We start from the raw sequence: 21,129 nt of genomic DNA, 5'->3' as shown, positions 1-21,129 counted from the left end.
TGAAGTTTTTGTTGTTGTGTATCAAGCGTCTTTGATTGGTTTTAGAGGTCAAAGAGGTTTTTGATGCGCGCGTTGTAACAACTCGGACCATTACTGTGAGTAGCCAGAATGCGAAGCGCTAGTCTATACAGGCCTCTCCCATAGTACAACACTGTACAATCCAGAGGGACAACCAATACAACTCAGCCGGACATCACAAAGCGAGGCCGAGCTATCCCCAAGTCCGAGTTTAGCCTGACCCCATTCGGGTAAGTTCTGAGACTGAACTTTTTTGGTTAATATTTCGCATTTTCGTCGTTACCCATCGAATATCTTGTTATTACAGTGTTATTCCGCACATTTCCTTGGCATACGTTCACATTTGGGAGCGAAATTTGACAACTTTTGCAGGCGTACCAGAACTATGTTTTGGCTTAAAGTCTTTACTACTGCCTGGTGCCATTAGTGCACATTTCTACCTCTCGCTGATTTATAAGAAACAATTGCAAAGACCAACATAGATTATATGCTCAGAGTGCCTAACCTGTAGAAAGCAGCCGACTGTGGAGGACGGATCCCAAAAGAACTCAACGGCGTTGATGTTCTGTGAAGCTGTATTGTACTTGACGATGTTGTATGAGAGAGGTAGGTCAATGCGGAGGATGCGCTCTCCGGGCCTGTTGGTCTTCCAGCCGTGGATCTGTGCCTGCTCGGTGTACTGTAACCTCTTGTCGTGGAAAAGCACCCTTACGACACTCTGGAGGATGTTAATGAGGCAAAAATGAATGTCTGACCAATCAACACTCAAGGAGTAAATACCAATCCTTAGAAAATACAAATTTAGATTTTGTTTTCTGACTCTGCAGCTCTTGTAGACAATTCAACAATATTCTATTTTTTGTAAGTACACATTCCCTCATTTTTACAAATTTATATTAACTTTAACAAGGGTAATATTATTCCCTCGCTTTCTGAAAGAAGGAAGTCAAGTCCTGTATCATTATGCTGGAAAAGAGATAATATGTCAAAGTTTCTTCATATTTTCCTTATATTGTTCTTCATATGTGATGCCACAAACTATAGTAGTTTTCTCATCCAGTGATGGCTGCACCAAAATTTTAAAAATTAATAACTTTTGAATGTATTGTCCGATTTTCCTCAAACTTTCACTGACGTGCTCTGCTAATATTGCAGCAGTCATTCAATCCAAATATGTGTTTTGGTTTCATTCCCCTCTTACTTTTAAGACTGACTTAAATTCTATGTGAAACACCCCCTTCCCTCCCTCCTGAGACCAAGGTACCTTGAATAGCTTTCCCTCGTATTCCTTAGCACCCTGCCTTTTGATTTTCAGCTCGTAGGACTGTCCCTGGTTGAGGTAGGTCAGTGTCTCCTCATTAACCTTAGTGGCTGGAGAGGTTGCTGCATTCAGTATGACTTGAAAACTGCAAGGAAACCATGACTCCCATTGTTAAAACATGTTGCAAGAGATCCACAAGAATCATGCAAGCACGAAGGGCCGGCCAGAGTCAACTTGTCTTTTCACTTTCATTTCAAACACAAGGGTAGTGTATTTCCATTAATAAAAGTATGACCATGACTAGGATGAGAAATATCTGGAAGCTGCATTATTACGAAATCGGTACATGTAGTATCATTATCAATATGCCACCACCACAGTGATTTATAAAACAAACTTCACCACAGCAAATGTGAAAAGCTAGGATACATATAAAGATAAATGGCACCTGGTAGGAACATGCACTTCTAGATGGTCAAATACTTTGTGCCGTGTTTTCCGTCTTGTTACATATGGTGTGCACCACTACAAAAAAAGTAAATAAAATCTCTAAGCACTACATGAACTACTAAACATGCTCTTACATTTCTATCACACACTCCAAATCTGAAACAAGTGCAGTGCAGTCTAGTGATGACAATCACATAACATGAGGATGACTTGGAACTGAAGTTACTATAGAATTTTTACATGGTTTCAATCACAAAGCTCTATACAATACAGAGAAATGGAAACATTCTTTGAATCCAACGATTCTCGAAGTGAATAACATTGCTAGTCACTTTCTGGAGCTCAATATACATGTATATGTGCCTGATTGAACAATGAATATTAATGCTAGTCCTTAGTCAGTGACAAAAGCACATGATAGCCTACACTTCTACAGAAGCCCAGTACTGGGTTGATCTTCAACATTTTACATTTTAACACAACTACAATGTTAGTATGACTAAGCTGCAATGTTCAATTGCATGTACAATTCTATCACGAACTACAGTCTGCCATATGAAAGAGTTAGATTACAACTTATCCTGATATAACGCATCAGATCTATGTGGAATAAAAAATAAAACACAAAAATATTTGTAGAACCAATTCATTTCAACCCTAGAAATAAAAGTTCTGAAACTTCATAACTACCATCGGAAAAGGTTCAACAATCTATAATGCAAAAGAGAACTGCCACTCCACGCTGAAATTGACTTCAGTGAGTCAGGTGAATTCTCATGAACTAAAAGATTACATCTCTGAGTTTATCACATTTGGACAAAAAAAAAAACAAACAAAAAATTGATTGAGAAAGTTGTAGACTTAAGTGTCTCATTCAATGTTTTCATGAAACATTAACAATGGATGCAATCATACATTCAAATATGACAAGGTGGTGAAGTTAAGGTGCCTCAAGTCTCCAAATGACCTCCACACACTAAATTTCCTTTTTGGACATGAAATCAAAATGACGAGTTTGCATCCTTAACATAAAATCTTTATTGTGTGGCTATAACTTGATGATCACAAGCTAGCTATCGCAATGGACCCATCTTGAACACATTTTGAAGTAACAAATCTTTTATGTGTTGCTGTCATCACATAATCCTTAGCTATAACCCAGTTTAATCCCGACAAACTTTGGCTGAATCACTCGTTGTTCTCCATGATTGTCAGAAACTGGTGACTAAATCCAAACAAGCAATAACAGAGATTTACAATCCAAGATTACAGCGGCCTTTTCCCCCCATAAAAATTCAGCAAAGTTGAAGAATGCCAATTGTGCATATGAACATTTGCCATCTGGCAGTGGAAAACAATCTGTGAGATTGTGCAAGAGAGCAGCATCACGTCGGTAAACATGTTTTGCTTCATTCTCAAACTCGAGTTCATTTTAGTGCGCATGACGAGGACAATCAATCACCCTCTATCCTATATGTACAAATTTATGTTTATCATGCCAGCGGCAATTTCCCCACCTTTACTCACCCTCTTTAAAAAAAATATGTTTGCAAGTGTATGTGACTGTACTATTTGTGACTGTACTGTTTTGTGTGTTTGTTCGGCTGTCTGTGTACTTTCAAATAGAGATCAGTGATAAAGCTGTACACAATTTTGTTATGGGGATTCTTGAATATACCCACACTGGGCAAGCCCTCCCACTCCACAGAATCCCTTATAATCTGTCCACAAAGTACATTATGCCTCAAGCATTCTGTTAGAATCACAGTCCTTTAATAGCATTATTCCTCCCCTCACCCTCTAGTCCTTCCATATGCTGCGTTTACTGTAAATGCAGAAATTTCGCGGTACATTAATTTTCATGTATTTCGCGCTACTTCTGGCTAGCGTGAATTCTTAAACCCGCAAAAATATCTTCACAATTTTCTCTGGACATTGTGAACAGGTTGACAGTTGCGCAGCGCGAATTACAAACCTGCGAAAGTGTTTTTGAGCCGCTTAGCGCAAAAATTAATCACACAAAAATATGGACGTTTGCAGTACACCATGTTCCCGACAGCCACGGCAGCCCAGTTTGCCTGTAACGTAATGCGCTGTGGGTAGATAAGACAGTCTCCTGTTTTCCCTCCTTCGTATTCTAGTTTTGTTCCGTCCAGTCCTCGCCCCAGTGAACGTACAGCTATCAGACCCTGTTCTCACAGCGTCTGGTCAGGGTAGACATCTATCAATATTTTCCCACTACGGACCGCCTCCAAGTTTTGTTACGGCCTATTACGTGCCTTCGTGTCTTGTTGCATTCACCCTGTCTTATTACAGCATACAAGGTTCCTCATTATCACCGGGACTGCAGTGGCAAGTTTTAAAATCTGACACGGCATCCACGGCAATCACAGTCAGTCACGTTTGCCTATCCTGTCTCACGTCAATCCCCTTTTGTCCACGGTGTCCTGAAACGTGACTGCTGTGGCCACCGGGAACATGGTGAAAACGCAGCATTATGCATTCTCCATTCTATCTCATAAAATGTGGTCATCTCATGATATTGCCATGACAGCATAAAATACATGGATCAAACAGAAGTCCTCCTGACTATACAAAAATCGTTACAAGTTATAGGGAAAAATCTAGTTAACAATTAATAAATTTGCATCAAGGTGGGTAGAATTCTACATCATTCTTTTCATTGTCGTAACTTGAAATGTCATGCACAAGACTACAGTTTTGCAAATCAGCTTGAATGCACAGATACATGGTAGTACATATTAAAGTAAAAAAACTTGCATAATGAGCACAAGGCTAAATTAAGCTACAGCTACCTCTGGATGGGTTTAATAAGAAATTGCAAAATTGAACAGGGAAGATAGGGGTTAGAATTAGAAATGAATGAACATCATTTCAGTGGATTAATACGAAGAAACTGCAAGCAAATAATGGAATCAAAGTGTACAGTGTTCATATCGTAATGCATACACAACATGTGTACAGAAAAATTACAACAAATCTTAATAAAAAGGATGGACTGCTTGAAAAGAACTTGCGCATTGTAGTTTGAAAGTTGGGCGTGCCTACATGTGTGAGCAGGACTTCTATCATGACAACAACAACAAAAAATAGAAAAACAGAAGGAAGTTGAATGAAGAACTACACTGGACTGGATAACCAGTACACCTGTACGTCTCCACACAACAGACCAAACGGGCGGGTACCTTGAGGGTTCGTCCTCCTCTGCTGAGCGAATGGACGAGAAAGCACCCACAAACGCCTTCTCAAGACTGGTGGGGAGATCTGAGCTGGCACTCCTGGAGTCGTAGTGGGGGTTACCAAACGGCAGAGAAACTAGAACAGTGACACACAAATCACCTAGCGGGACAGTCCCTCGCCCAATTACATTTCACTTTTGTTTCTGTTTTTATCCAGACAGATATTTATTAAAAAAAAGGAGAAACTTTGTTCCAATTCAGAGAAAACAAACAAAAGCCCTTCACTGTCCCTTTCAAGCAACAGGTGCACTATACTTCAAACAAATGGATAATGGATCAGTCAAAACCAAACATGTGCCCAGCCACTTATCATATTTGTAATAATCTGGTAGAAATGTCAACATTAATGCATTCGAAAGAGAGAGAGATTACCGCCCAAATGCAGTTAGGTGTTAAAAGGAAATGTCACTCCACGATCCAAAAGATTTGACTATAATTGTAGAACAACAACCAAGCAAAGAGTACAGTACAAATTTCACTGAAAACAGATCTATTATCAAATGAGGAAAAATATTGGGATTTGTAAAGTTTCACATATTTTCACAAAACAGCAGTATCAGTCAAATTTACATACATGCAAATCAGATGAGATTAATACGTCATTGCCACACAAGATTCCTACTCATCACATTTTTTCCTTCTTCAAAATGAAAGCAAAATCAGAATTGAATCCTTCGCATCAAATAATTGTTGATATGGAATATTCTATGAACAATGATTGTAAAGGGGGTTGCAATGACTGTGTTATCAACATTCTTTGTAGAAAAAAAAAAACAGTAGATGAATGAACAGTGAAAAGGGGCAATTATACATGTTTATTCAGTATACAAATGTCAGCTGTATGTCCCTAATAAGCCATCAATGGTTTTACACATTGTCTGTTAGACTATACAATCTCAATGTTCAATCAAAAGGGAACTTTCAAAGTGATGCACAAAATATGTTGCATGCAGGTAACAAATTGGGCCTCTAAGGAATCACAAATAAAGCATCTACAAGACATCTGTCTCATACTGCTAGATGTGATGATGTAAGCGTTTAAACCACATACATGTACAGAGATCATCAAAACAAACGTGCACATATAAGACAAGGCATAGGTAGAAGAGAAGCAAAATAATTGCACAATATACATGTTAAAACAGACTGATCTGATCAGATGTTTACAGGTGGGCCTAGGGCACATACAAAAGTATTTAAAAAGAAACAGAATCATGCCCATGCTCACTGTGGTCGATGGCATCCCACCTGCAAACCTTTTTATCCTATAGGCTAAGTCCACATTTCGAAAATATTTACAGAATATCAAAAGTTAATCTTTTGTTTTAAAAATAGGGTTCGACTCTGAAGCCTTCATAATTATGCTTTTTACATACAAAATCATGGCTAAAAAACAAAACAAAACAAAAACTATAAAAATTCTTTTCATTTGAAACCTGAAGTTTATAAATGACAAGCAATGTCCATTACAATATATGGTCAGAAATATGTATTTCTGTTTTAAATGCACATATTATAAACATAAAACTGTGTCCCATTGGCATGGCTTTCATATTCAATGCTTACAGGGAATTGAGGACAATTACTGTTGTATAGAACATATCAACACAAATCAAGTCAAGAGAAGATTTTGGTTCCAGGTAAAAATGTCAGGGGAAAAACATCCACCTGGGCAAAAAAAAAAAAAAAAAATACTTTGGGTATTTTATTATTGTTTTTTTTTTTTTTGGGGGGGGGGGAGGGGGGTGGAGTCAGCAGTAAAAATCTAAGGGAGAAAATGTCAGAGATAAAAAGGTCAGAGACAAGAATGTCAAGGCTGAAAATGTCCAGGGTAAAATGTCCAGGGAAAAAAGTCGGCAGTAAAAATGTCAGGAAAAAAAAAATCAGGGGGCAAAAATGTCAGGGAATAGTCTAATGTTGAGAGTGCATGTTCCCCCTGACAATTTTACCCCTGGGCTGCTTTTTCACAGCTAACTTTATTATCTTTGACAATTTTGTGCTGAAATATTTATCCCAAATCTAAATTTTCATCCCAAATTCTTTTTCTTGGGGTTGTACACAGAGAATGATGATCACTATAATGCTCTCAATATCATAGAATCTTTGATAATGGGTGCCCTCATACAAGCTTTCACTGACAAAACAAGAGGAAACTTGAGACTAAAGAAAAACCAACAGAAAAGATGACGAATCATTCTTCTACTATCATACAATTATCACCACTAATAAAATTTGGAGGAATGCTAAATGAGGGAAAGAGGTTGATGAATACCAAAAAAAAACCAAACAAACAAACAAAAACAAAAAAACAAAGTGGGCAAATCCCTGCATACAGATGCCAACCTTGTAATCAACATTGCAGTATTATGAGGACTGAAAAGGCATTACGTGTGCATATGTGTGTGGGGGAGGGGGGGGGGGTGGGGGTGGAAAAACAGTATTTTTACCTTTCCTGCAGTAGACATGAGTAGTAATACAATCTGGGGGAAACAAAACCTGCATATTTCTGGCAAAAAAGGTTTGAAATACTGCAAAAAAAAAAGAAAAGAAAAAAAGTTGGCATCTCTGACAGCAGGTCTCCGGTGCACCATCTTCACAATGCACGCTAAGGGACACACAAGGATTGGGAAGACACGAATACTCACCCAGATTGTTGGTCTTCCTCAGCTGCATGGATAGAGGAGAATGCTCCAGCCAGTGCCTTCTCAATGCTGCTCGGCAGATCAGGGTCACCACCTCTCCTGGAAAGTATTCAAAAGACACATCGAGAGTGAAAGGATGGGTTATGCTCGTTATTCTGAAGGAACTACAGCACGTTTCAAGTCTCCACATCTATTTTCAGATTTACCCAGTGTCTCAGATTCATAAAAGCAAGTTTAGAAGTTTTATTCACTTAATAAGAGAAAAGAAAATGCTACTTGGCTGATTCTGCCTTTTGAAAGCACTACAGGACACCATCAATGCTTCCCGGTACATTAAAAAATGCTAATCTGAAATGAATGCTGGAATCAATCTTTGGCTCTTGTGGGCCCCGTTTCATCAAAGATGTTAGGATAGCAACTCTTGCTAGAATAGCAACTTCTCGTGGCAAAAGCCAATCAGGAACTGGATTCTTCTTGTTTAATACCATGACAACTGCCATTCCAGCAAGAGTTGCTATCACAAGGACCTTTTATGAAATGGAGCCCTGGATTGACATTCATCAGATCACACGCAGCTTCTGAGAAACAAGCTGATGATGTGTGGACACACAAACTTACCCTTCGATGACCTCTTGTTTGAACATGGGCAAAGCCAAGACTTCACTGCAGAGAAAAGAGAAATGAATATCAAGAAAAAAAAAATTATAATCCCCTTCAGTTTGCATACCATGAATGATCAATTGTGCTCCATTTGTAGAATATCAAATACCAGTGATATGAACTGATCAGGAAAGCAAACTGGCTTGTATGCACTATGTCATGACTTAAAAGTTAACAACAGGTTTATGCATGAAATGCAAACTCATTGTTTTCTTCTACAACAAATTTAGACTTCCTAGGCTGTAAACACTTTTCTTTTGCAATGCATTGATCAACAGCCTATAAAGACTAATAAAGTTCTTCAGAAGTGTGGTGAGCAATTTCCAGATGCCACTCAATACTGAAGACTATTTTGAATGAAACCAGCACAAGCAAAAAAGTTTACATTCAATCAGATTAAGACAAGACAGTCATACGACCATGACCGTTACTTAGAATAGCTACAAGGATGAGATGTTCGTGACAGAATGACTTAACATTCTCGCAAGGTAAAATTTTTCTGGCTAACGGCACTTATTATTCATCACATTTTCAAGCAATTTTCATTAATCTGGTGCATGGTGACCCTCATTCCACCACGCAACCTTCTCTTTTGATAAAACAGCAAAATGGCTCATTTAGAAGCAAGATTTTAAGAGTACATGATATACCTGCGCAGCTGAGTTGAAGCAATGATATGGTCTTGTGTTTATTCAGTTTGTCGCTATTTCCCCTAAAATGATCAGTCTGTGTAATTAATAGTCTGTCTGACATAGCTGCACGTACTACGTGACTCAGGACTTTTGTGTCTACCAGCTTTATGAAGTTCTTCCTGCTTGCATTGTCTGGGGTCATGCTCACAAATTGTCCCCCTACCCACACAAGTTTTTGAGTGGTCCTATCCAACAAACTCAAGGTGCAGATCAAGTAGTTTCATGCATTGTTTGATTTGTTTGCAATTCAATATTACAAAACTTGCACTTCAACACCGAGCTACAAGGTTGTACTTCTGAAGGTATAGTGGGTGACTATTTTCACATTGCAAGAAGTAGGTACAATACTTTACTAGCTTCTAGTTGTAGCCGCAACCATTTTGCAGTATATGCTCTAAAAGAAAATGCATGGAATCATACCATAAAAGAAAGAGCATTTTCACAGCAAATGACCAATCGAGTGGAAAGTCTCTACATTTTCACACAATACTGTAAGAGTACATATTTTGGCGCGACTAATTTTTCATGCTTGGCTGTGCAAGAAGAGTTTCGCGTGTTTTTAATTCCTCGGAATCGAGACATCAAGTACTGGAACATATGGCTCGCAAAAATATTTGCATGCTTTGATTTTCGCGCTACTTTGTTAGGTAGCGTGAAAATTTCAACACTGCAAAAATTTCCACTTTTACAGTATATACTTTAGGTATGTATTATGTTCTGTCAAAATTATTGTAGTCCATATAATACATTGATGCAGATAAGTTCATTGACCTTGACAGCTGGCTGACCTTGAGAATTAACCTAAGCTCTCAGCTCTCCAATGAAGTTTCTAAAATCATTCCTATTTACTAAACCAAATCATATTCCCATTGGCCTTTCGAAGAAATTTTGGCTAGAAAAATGGTCACTAAAATGAAGCAACCTTTGACCTTGACCTCTGCCCTCTTACCCAGGTCACTCGTCTCTTAACCATTTATTTCTGCCCTTCCTACAACTTGTATGTAATAATATTACCGCAGGTCATCTCAAGGTGAATTAACCTGTTGAGGATGGAATGATTTTGCTACAACACGCATTTCCCATACACACTTGCCAAAGAATACTCCGGACTTGTCCTCAACAGGTTAATAAGGCCCCAAAATGACAAACTTTGATAACTGATTTTTGCAACATGATGCAAAAAACAAACAAACCAACCCAAAACAGATCATTCTTGTGTGTGACATAAAACCAAATCTGTACCAAACTGACACATTGTGAATATCAGTCCATGTGTCTTGATTTTTTTTTCTTTCTTCTGAAAACTAATCCCTCACAATCCAGTGTGTGAGTGAACAGCACATGATGAAACTTGCCTTTCCCGAGCACTTAGCCTACGGTGAGGCTGCCAGAGTCATGCTTCAGTTATTAGGCAGACCGGTACAACTATCATACGCACAGTTTCGAAATCTAATGCATTTCACTTGCAGCCATAGTGTGAATGGCGGCGTATAAAATTGATTTTTGCATCGCAATAAAAAAGTCAATCATTCTTGTGTGTGCACAGGCATTATTACAGAATACTTATCAATTCCAGAAGATTTAGCTGCCATAGGTATCCACTTGTGTGTGTGTCTTCTTGTAGAGACACACAATGTAGTGATTCTAATGGTGTGTCATAAGCCTCGATTGAAAACTTGTCACAGCTGTGACATACACAGCAACAGCCATCGAGTTTCATGGATGAATCATTGTTGCAATGGCATTATAATCTATTTCTAAACTTATTTCCTGTTTATTTCCTCCAATTGAATTCAGAACTTGATCGTCATTAAAACACTGCAGTATTTCTGTTGCTGCTATTAGATAAAACCTGAAATTTAATGATTCTACTCACAGTCTGAGAAATATGAAGATTATAACTCATGAACATTACAAAAATCTTGTATATTAACACAACAGATTCATGACCCGAGTAAAATCTGCTGTAAGATACACTTCCTGTCTTTCACATGTTCCTCCTCTGAAAGCAAAAACCAAAGTTCTAGATGAAACAGCTCAAAAATGGTAATGCGATTTCATATATTTGTATGGACCTACATAGTCATACATTTTGCATATAGATTGCAGAATCATCCCTTTGAATCACAGCTTGTTTACATTATTACTTGCCAATATTGAAACCAGTAGCCCTCGAACATACAAAATGAATATCAAGCTTTCATACAACGCATTGCGCCACTTCCCCTATCCAAGGTTTGACTCTTTATGAATTCAGATGCTTACTTGTAGCTTTTCTGCCTCTTTCCAACACATATTTGCACAAATCACTCGAGCTCGATGAACTTTGAGGAATGTAACCTCCATCAATTCAACTTTAATGCTGGAGAATGATATTCACTGCAGACGAAGCTATTTTGAAGAAATGCTATGTCAACATAAAAGGAATCAAGCATTATATCTGAACAATTGTCAGACACCAAATCTACAATAACATGCATGCTTGTCACCAGATAGAGAAAATTCACAAATCTAATACAAGAAAATGCTAGTAAAATCAAAGAGGAATTTTCTGCTGTATGTGTTCAGTCAGTTGCTCAAATGCCTGATCAGGCCCCTGGGAAATACATTATCTGTCCTGCAATACGTAGTCCATTGGTGATGAGTTTTACTACCAGTATCATTTTTATAGAAGGCTACAATGTAATTGGACATCCTCAGCTGGTGTTTACAACTATGTACATGCATCCCCATTATCACAGCACAATATACAGTTTGTAACTTGTGCCAAAAATCCAGGATTTTCCCACTGTAACCATCTTATGGCAATAAATGTTATCATTATTACATTTGCATTGTAAGCAGATTTCTGATAAATTTACCATCGAAATATGTGATATGGTTCCTAGTCAATTATATTGCCCTTTGGCTTCTGTTTACAGTATAGTCAAACTTTTTATTCATTTCACTCTGAGAACCCAGTCAAATAATCACACATTGATTAGCAATGACTATATTCACACAACCAGTAAGCAAGATAAACTAATATCTTTAACATTACAAAGTCTTTGGGGGTTCTTTTATTTTCTTCTTCTTTTCCTTTCTAAATGGTAACAGTTTAAGGCTTATACAATTGCTTGATAATCCCTCATGATATTGCTTCATTCCTAACTGCATTGAAATTTATATTACCTACAAAATTGTGTAGATTTTCTTTATGTCTTGGGAAAATGTTATTGAAATCATGTACTTTCCAGCCAGAATTCAGATAAGCGATCAACCTATACCAAACAAGATTCTAGAATCCCCATAGACTCTCTACAAGGCTTTCCACGTGACACATACTGGCAGGGGGTGAAACATCACAGCAGGTGGTTGTTTTTTTTTTTATTGAACATTTTAAATGACAAATGAGCAAAGAAGATGGGATTCCATCATGATATGTAATCCCATTTTCTTTGCTCATTTCTAACTTGATATATTATACATTTCTGGTCAGTTCCCTTTTTTTTGCATTTATTACATATATATGAAAGTTACATTATAATCATATCATGCTTATCAATATCATGTAGGCCTTTAAAAAAAAAAATCACATTAGTTTATCTGCCTTTCATACCTAAATGATGGAAGTACGGCTATAGCCGCTTCATCATCTACAGACAGTTGTAGTTGGTGTTGCCTATAAATCTGGGGTATAGGTGTCAACTCATTTGCTGCTTCAATATTGTTCACATGGGATTTGGTCAGCTCCACAGCCATAGCATCCACATGCGGCGGGTGAGAATGACGGATATTCTCGCTCGGCTGCCTGTAGCCATCCGGCCCAACCGCATCTCGGGTTACCAGGGTTCCCGAGCACGTTCTCCGGTTCCGACAGCGCCAATAGATGAATCCGTTTGTCCGCCTCCTTTCCGTGTAGGAAAAACCCCTATATGAAATACAGGGTTTCCCTTTTGAGGTCAGGTACACCTCCATTGTACAATGCCTCAAATCAAGGTAGCAATGGTAATAAATTTATGATTCCCCAAGAGTCAAAAGTCGAGATTGGTGCAGTCCTGTAGCTGTATACCACTACAGATGTACCAGGCTAGCTGCAGACCAAACATCTGCGTGCTGGCAGTGCTGTTGGCACTTACCCATGCAGAGCATGTGTGCATGCTACAGATGTAGCATAATCCTATCATTACCGACGGGATGCAGATAGTACAATCAGTCGATGGGTTTACCCGGTACAACCTTTCTTGTAATTTTAGGTTTGCTGTACATGTAGGTCACACGCAGGAAATTTGAATGATAATCACAATAGCCGACGATATCATATACCAAGCTGGCTTCTTCTTCATCATCTTCTTCAGGGTAATCTGCCTCCTTCAATCCTGAAGATTGTTGTAAATCATGTAACTTGGCTGCCAGCATCCAGCGAGGAAAAAGTCATGCAAGTGCTGACAGGTGCTTGGTGTTTATATGACAAGAGTGCAAGTATTAAGCTCAAGATAATTTACTTCATGCCTCTGGTCAAATGGTGACAAAAGCACTCCACAGATGCCACCAGTATGGTAGAGAATGGAAGATTACAAGTACTCCACTTTTAATACAGCTAGTGCATGGAAAGAAAGAGTACCATATGTTGATGAGTTCTGGAGAATGGAACTTCTAAAGGTGAAATCTTTCATCATTCACGTCGTTCTACTGAGACTGAGAGCTAGATGTACAGCATCAGGTTGAAATCCTCAAGTTGGTTGTGCATCTTGTACATGTAGAAGAGGGTAATACCTTTTTATTCTATTCTGGTCCGAAGTGATACCCATCCACGTTGTGCAAGCATGTCAGCAACACTGGAGGTGTAACTGTCGTGATTTGTATCTGCTAGTCAGCCACTGAATCTCTACGTGGATCTCGATCCATCTCTTGAACTTAAAAAGTTGATATCCTCTCTGTGACCTGCACCGTACCAGGTGAAGAAGACCCATGTTGCAAAACAATGAACCACACTTGCTCAGATTTTTAATCTACCTACGTGTAATCTGTACACATAACGAGAGTAGCCATATTGGTGATTAAACCAAACGAGAAAGGGACTAAATTGTTATTAAACAAAGCAGTATTTAGACGAAATGACAATCAGATGCATTTGCTCGTAGACTAGGTGGAAATAAGACCCTAATGAAATTAGATGAAATGGAAATAGACCAACTGAATCCTAGTGAATAATAGGCCAAATGGGAAGCACACCATACAGTAATTAGACCTACTGTCCATGAAAATGGACTACCTAAGAAATAGATGAACTGGTAGAGCAAGTGGTATTAAAAAAAACGGGGGGGGGGGGGGGGGGGAATCAATCGACAAGATAGCAACTAGACCATTTGGTCATTAGACAAAATGACAATCAGCCAAAGTGAGTACCAGATTAGACCAAATGGCCATTAGCCCAGATTGAGAGGAGGTTATTTTCCAAATGGCTTTAGCCATATTGGAATTAGATGATCTTGGAAATAGATCAGTTGACTAAAGCCTGTATTCTAAGCATTAAAGGGATGGTATACAGCTGTAGTTTTGGTTGGGATAAGGATTCAGGATTCACCCTTTTGCTAGATATCAGAAACCACTTATATGACATATATTAAAAGTACACAATTCTAAAAGGAATTAAAAGTTTATTTGATGAAAATTGGTTTTAAAATTGCTGAGATATCCAAAAACAAAGTAGAACAAAGGGGTCTCATGAAAGGTGGGATCCACCTTTTATAAGACCCATTTGTTTTTTGGATATTTCAGCCATTTCAAAACTGATTTTTCATTAAATAAACTTATAATTCCTCTTAGAATGGATTGTATGCGCTTTAATACTTTGTATATTAAGTGGTGTAATTATCTTGCCAAGAGTTAAAACTAGAGCTGAATTCCCATCTCAGTCAAAAGTGTATACCATCCCTTTAAGTAATGTAATTTCTCTTCCAAAAAAGAAAAGAAAAGAGAACTACTGTAAACAAAGTAAACAGAAGCAACCACTAAGCAGTCAATTGCTAATCCATCAAGAATGCAATGCATTCCAATTTCCTTTGGCTGAATTACAAAAAAAAAATGGTCAATTTGAGATGGGGGAAAGATTTCCATATGGTAGTACATGTATGCCCCCCCCCCCCCCCCACCAATTTTGCCTAGATGTATCACTCTGCACTTACTAACGTACTGTAAACATGGACATTTTCGCAGTGCACTAATTTTTGCGTATTTTGCTGAACTGATGGCTAGCATGAATTCTATGATCCGCAAAAATATTCACAATTTTCTCTGCACATTTTGAATGGTTTGAATTGTGGTCTTTCTCAGTTACCAATATGCCCCCTGCTGTAGGAGTGCGTGTGTGTGTGTGTGCAGTACAGTAGTTTCTGTGCAGTCTGTGCACTCGAATTTATCAGGCAGCATGACCTGATGATTTATATTGGGGTTTTTTTGTGTGTGAATTAGATGGAAACATACAAGCATAAAGCAATAATCTGCACAGAGAGCAAATTTAAGAACCTGCAAATATGTTTTCAAGCTGGTCAGTGCGAAAAATTAATCATGTGAAAATATTGACATCTACGATACCCTACCCTTATCAAAATGTAGCTTAACACTGATGCAAACATGATTGCACATTTGGCAAATGGTGGGCTAATGTGAGGGGACATATACGCTGAATGGAAGTCTTACTGAGACAGCCGTTAATGTGTTTGGATCACCAATTTAATAACTTGTGAAGTCATGCTTTAAACAAGGAATGGGCCAAATAATTATCAAAGAAGTCCTTGTCCCAACTCCAACTTAGTATGCGCATAGAGCTGAGAGTCTGACACCGATAGCTAAATCGCCTATAATGTAGGACTGTGTTTTTTTTTTTATTTTTTTTTTATGCAATGCTTTTCAATGACATCTATGTACAATACAAGGGTGGTATTCTAAAATCCTTCCTAGGAAGAAATTTAGGAAGATATTTAGGAAAGCTCCACCCCTGTCCTAAGTACGTTAAGAATAGCAAGCTGCAAACATCGTGATAGGCGCGCTGTGTCATTCACTGCGCGCACATGTACTTTGATGCGCGAAATGAGCGTGAGAAAGGGGACATGCCGTGCACACGTGTATTTGAGCCTACATCATAGTAATATGCTATTGTCATTAGTTGGTTCCTTATGATACGGCATTTCGTTTTGGCTTAAAAAAGGACGAGGGCGGGAATAAGGATGACCTAATTTGCATTAAGAAGTGCCTGGGAAGAAATTTCACAATACCAATTCTGTCTTTCCTAGGCACTTCCTAAGTTTCTGACTTACGAAGAAACTTAGGAAGAAACTTAGGAAGATTTTCAGAATACCACCCCACGTCATTATCAAATGAAGACTTAAAGGGGAAATCCAGTTCAAATATAAGTTAGTCTGATAAGAAAGAGTAAAATATTACGAGTTCAACAGTATAGTTTAGATCAAAATCGGATGAAAAATAAGGAAGTTATGACATTTTGAAGTTTCATTATTTTTTCAGGAAACAGTTCTTGAACGGTCAATATGAATATGCAAATGGCAAAGTGAGCATGTCATTCCCTCAAAACTTACCATATAGTTTGTACATTTGTACATAAAATTTTTAAATTTCCAGTTTTTCATTCAAACGCAATTATGCCTGAGGCTCAAATCTTCATATCTAACTGATCACTATTCTGAAGTTATTCAACCAGGAATAACATTCTTCAATGACAGAAACATCATGAATTTTTGTCTTTTTTTTTACGCGATATAGAAGGCTTTGTTATGTCATAAACCCTCAGCTGCACGGCACGCCTCGCCCTAGCAGAAACTAGAGCACGCACCTTAGTGCGCGCTTGCATTTAAATTAAATATGGCCATAAACAGTTTTCTAACTATGCACATATCAAGTGATGTCAATAAAATGACTGGATACAATTCGCGCAAGCACACGGCACTCCAAGATCGAGTGCATTGCTGCCATAGAGTTACATGCACAGTATTAAACTCTGATTGCTGCATATCATGCACTTGCAATGCTGCAGTGGCAGCTAGCTGCTCTGAGTAAAAAACTTCTGCATGCATGTTCATATTTCAACTGCATGCACTCCCTGCACAATCTGATATGAGCTGCGTTGCTGTACATTGTATCTGAAATACAAGTTTTTTGTTACGGTACGTTGGTATGAGATAACGAGGTACAAATTTTTTGAAATTATTGGGATTTTTTCCATGTCACTGTCAAAAACACAACGGTGTTTGTTTGTGTGTTAATGAGAATGCCAAAGAAAGTTGTGTAATGACCATGGTTTACACACACTGTACTGGATGGGAAGAAGACTCTCGGTGATATTTTTGCCGAGTTCTCAAATGGAGAATTTGATGGGGGAGAGCCTTGGTTGGTGGTATCGTCCATTCCTGCGGGCAGCTTGGCAAGCGTTGCTTTGGATGCATTATGGGATTGCTCAGCGAGGGGACAAACTTGCCACCACAGAACCAGTTTGGCTGGATATGCACTCAGGTTACATTCTGTCTTAATCCGGGCCCCGTCTTAATAAGCCTTCAAATCAATCACAAGTCCCCAAATCAATCGCAACTTGCATTGCAACTCACAAGCAACTTGTGATTGATTTCTATCACAAGTCTTTATAAGGCAGGCCCCAGGGGTATTTTTTGCTGAAGATTTCTTCGACTTCCATCATGTGATCAGCAAATCAAAGCCTCACAGTATGCAGTAGTGAACCATGCATGACTCTAGTGACCACAAATCAGTAAAAAACAGAAGACTCTTCTTCTTTAACTTGATTCTATATTATTTAACCAAAGGGAAAAGCAGCAACCACACAGAAAAGCAGACAAAAATTGCATTGAATCAAATGGGAACTGAGAGTAAAGACACGTGCAAACCAACCGGAAGCGACAACGCTCCCGAAGAATCACACAGTGCAGCTGTGACGTCGTGACAGGGCTCTGCAGTGTGCGCAGAAGTTTTTTTGCGCATTGCATTATTGGCGATACTGAGAAAAAAAAAAGGGGGGGGGGACCTCCTCCTTCCTTTTTACCAAAAAAAGTAGGACACTTAACAATAAACATGTGTTCTTTCTTTTTTTTTATGTGTGTGTGTGTGTGTGTGTTTCTTCTTTTTTTTAACTTTGCCTGTTTTTTTGTCCTGCTGGAGGCCGAAGGTCACTGTTGTGTTATCACTGGTTATGAGTTAAACTACAACAAGTATACTTGGGTGACCCGCACCTCGTCATAGTTAATGTTTGCGCATATTTGAATCACATTTCGCCACTGAAATTCTTTGAAATCCAACTCACATACAAGAAAAAATGCTGAAAATTCCAATGGAATCACAAGCTCACTGATCGATATCGAAAATTTGCAGCTATCGTCGTCAAACGCGACCGATGCGAAAAAGTTGCGCGCTAAGGAAGGGGCCCGCAACTCATCACCCGCGCTCCCATAGACAAAGCACGTAAAAGACGTGTGCGGGTGACCGTGATGCTCCCATAGACATACACGTAAAAGATGCGTGCGGGGACAGTGGTGATACTTATAACACGTAGGGTCCTATTCTGATTAAAATTTCAAATTTTCGCGAAAATCTGTTCAGTTTTCACCAAAATTTGCTTGGTTGTGGTAGCCCTGCCAAGTTTCAAGCGTACTGAACACAGTCCCGGGCATAAATTTTGGCTTAGTGAGCTTAAAACGATTTTAAGCGGGGTGACGGTATTCGGGCCCCTGACGAGGTGCGGGCACCTCACTATACAACCGGTACTTATTTAGTTAGGTACTTTAAAGGCTGATGTTCTGATGTTACATAAAGTAAGCGTCCAAAACAAAACATAAGTCATAATATTGTGAATAGATTAAAGGTCGTTTTACAGTCACAGAATCAATCTCGTGATCTCACTATTGTCATATTATCGACATTGTTATTTGTTAAATTAGTGTTTACACACACGTAACCTTGCGACTTTCTAGCGTCAGGCACCGTTGCGTATGATAGTACTGTACTAGGAACAGTAACGTTAGTACTTATTGTTACACAGGTTGGCCACATAAGGGCATTTCTCCATTTCATTTTTTCCCGTTTTAAATCATTTTGCCACGGAGTCCGAGAACGTTGCTGGCTTCCGATTTATGACCCCCGCTAGCGCGAGTTTATGCTGCGACTAGACTGCGATTGCGAGCGCAGTCATGACGGTGAACCGAAACGAACATAACCTGTCTCACCTCATGTTGTATGCTCCAGTACCAAGTTCGGTGCCCAAACCGGACAAATTTGATGCGAAATCCTCCGCAAGGGCATCATCAACATGAAGAGTATTACTCCACGCCATATTTCCTCTGCTCATGAAGGTTTTCTTTTTCTAGCGACGAAATGTAACCATAAAATCTGAACACCTTTCCACCTCCACCTTCGCAAGACTCCGATCGTTAAAATATCAACAACAACAATCGACCTCCAATCCGAACGAATTTGTATGGTGGCGTCAAATACCACATGACAAAGGTAAATCTACACTATGCCTGGCTGGCCGCGCATCGCACTCACTGAATAATAAGATTTTGAGCGGCGAGATATTACAGTGTAGTTAGATACATACCATTGCATCTGAGACGTTTAGTTATATAATCTTTACTCATATTACTTGTGCAGCAAATATTATCACCATTTAACCTCGGAATGCATTAGCAGATATGTTTAACAGGGGGTGGGAAAATAATAGGTTTAGATGGAGATCTGTGAAGGTTGGGATCGAAATACTCTCTCCCTCTCCATCTCCCCCCTCCCCCCACCATGTAATCATCATCTTCTCATCTGTGTATTATCCATCCCCATATCCACAAATACAGCTACATGATAGTATCTTTATTTTTGTAATCTCTCTATCCCCTTTTTTATTTCCTGTCCCTCAATTTCTTTTCTTAAAAATTAAAGAGAAATGAAACACAAACATACATATGGATCGAGTGAATGCAGCAATATCAGTAGAGCACAATAGTGAAAGTCTGAGTGAGATCTGATAATCAATTCAAAATGTATGAATTTTGAAATGTTGGTGATGAGACCACAGGATCAGAAGACTACTACATAATTATCATGCTATGACATGTGCACTACGATAAAGAATCAAAAGATAGAAAATTCCACAAGATATAAGTTCATATGAATAGTCTTCATTCCCTGGCCTAGTTTATACTGACATATGTCAAAGGTAATATTATTCCCCCTGCTTGATCTAAAAGAGGGAAGTTTAATGCTCCTTTCACAATATGTATAGAAAAGTGAAAATATGTTGAAAATTGTTACGGTATGTGTTTTCTTCAAGTTGTTGGCTGCCATCTGTATAAATGACATTTGTTAGATCACAACTGCTGCTGACAGGTAATGTTAAAAATGTAAATCAGCAGTTGGGATCTGACAAATTTCATTTGTACAGAGGACAGACAAATTGAAGAAAACTCACACCTTATATATCTTCCCCCCTCTGCTGAATAATCTCTTGCTTTCATTAAATATACCTTGTCTGTCTTGAATTATTTAACATAACAATGTCAGAATATCAGAGCTTGGGCATTTGTTCCTAGTTCATTGTGTCAATGCCGGCAACCAGGGATAGCCTGGTGGTAGTGCCACTGCCTAGAAAGCAGTAGATGACAGGTTTGATTCCTGCCAGCTCCTTTTTTTTTTACCTGACATGTTTGTTAAAAATTTTGATTTGAAAGATCTACTAGTTTAAAAATTGTATTCTTCATGAAAAGTACATATTCCTATGACTTGTTAGTGACATATGATAAGGATGATATTATATCCCTTCCCCCCACATTCTGAGAGAGATAAGTCAATTGCTCTTTCAATTTGCTAGAAAAATGACATTTTGCAGAATGCTCTTTTAACATTTTCTTTATAATGTTGTTCTGCTGTGACATCACAAATTGTTGCAGTCTTCTTATCCAGTGATGGTGGTACCAAAGCATTAAAGATTCATAACTTTTGAATGGATTGTCTGATTTTCCTCAAACTTTACTGATGCGATCCACATGTGTAAATGAAGAAACTTCCCATTCAATACAATTAAAGTGTGTGGAAATTACGGATGGGTTTGACATCAACATATAGAAACATATAATCATTTATATATTTATATA

The 21,129-nt window shown here is 38.5% G+C and overlaps 1 protein-coding gene across 2 annotated transcripts in view; it reads right to left on the bottom strand.

Annotated features, from left to right (window-relative positions):
* Positions 1-19,399, bottom strand: part of LOC139730784 (transcription factor CP2-like) — a 38,500-nt gene extending 19,101 nt beyond the window's left edge. The window contains exons 1-6 of one of the 2 annotated variants that reach the window (XM_071641648.1): positions 19,210-19,399; positions 8,250-8,294; positions 7,635-7,730; positions 4,936-5,028; positions 1,283-1,424; positions 524-736 (exon numbers count right to left, since the gene is read on the bottom strand). In XM_071641648.1, the coding sequence (XP_071497749.1) occupies positions 524-736; positions 1,283-1,424; positions 4,936-5,028; positions 7,635-7,730; positions 8,250-8,294; positions 19,210-19,331 (711 nt within the window). In that variant the 5' untranslated portion in view covers positions 19,332-19,399. The remainder of the gene's footprint in view (positions 1-523; positions 737-1,282; positions 1,425-4,935; positions 5,029-7,634; positions 7,731-8,249; positions 8,295-19,209) is intronic. The other variant, XM_071641649.1, reaches the window with a different exon arrangement.
* Positions 19,400-21,129: the final 1,730 nt, after the last annotated feature.

The sequence above is a fragment of the Diadema antillarum genome, unplaced genomic scaffold (genome assembly GCF_040938485.1).
Source record: "Diadema antillarum isolate AM-2024a unplaced genomic scaffold, OU_Dant_1.0 seq00000338_RagTag, whole genome shotgun sequence".
Taxonomy (NCBI): Eukaryota; Metazoa; Echinodermata; class Echinoidea; order Diadematoida; family Diadematidae; genus Diadema; species Diadema antillarum.
The sequence above is the reverse complement of the archived record's forward strand: the minus strand, read 5'-3'. Positions and strand labels throughout refer to the sequence as shown.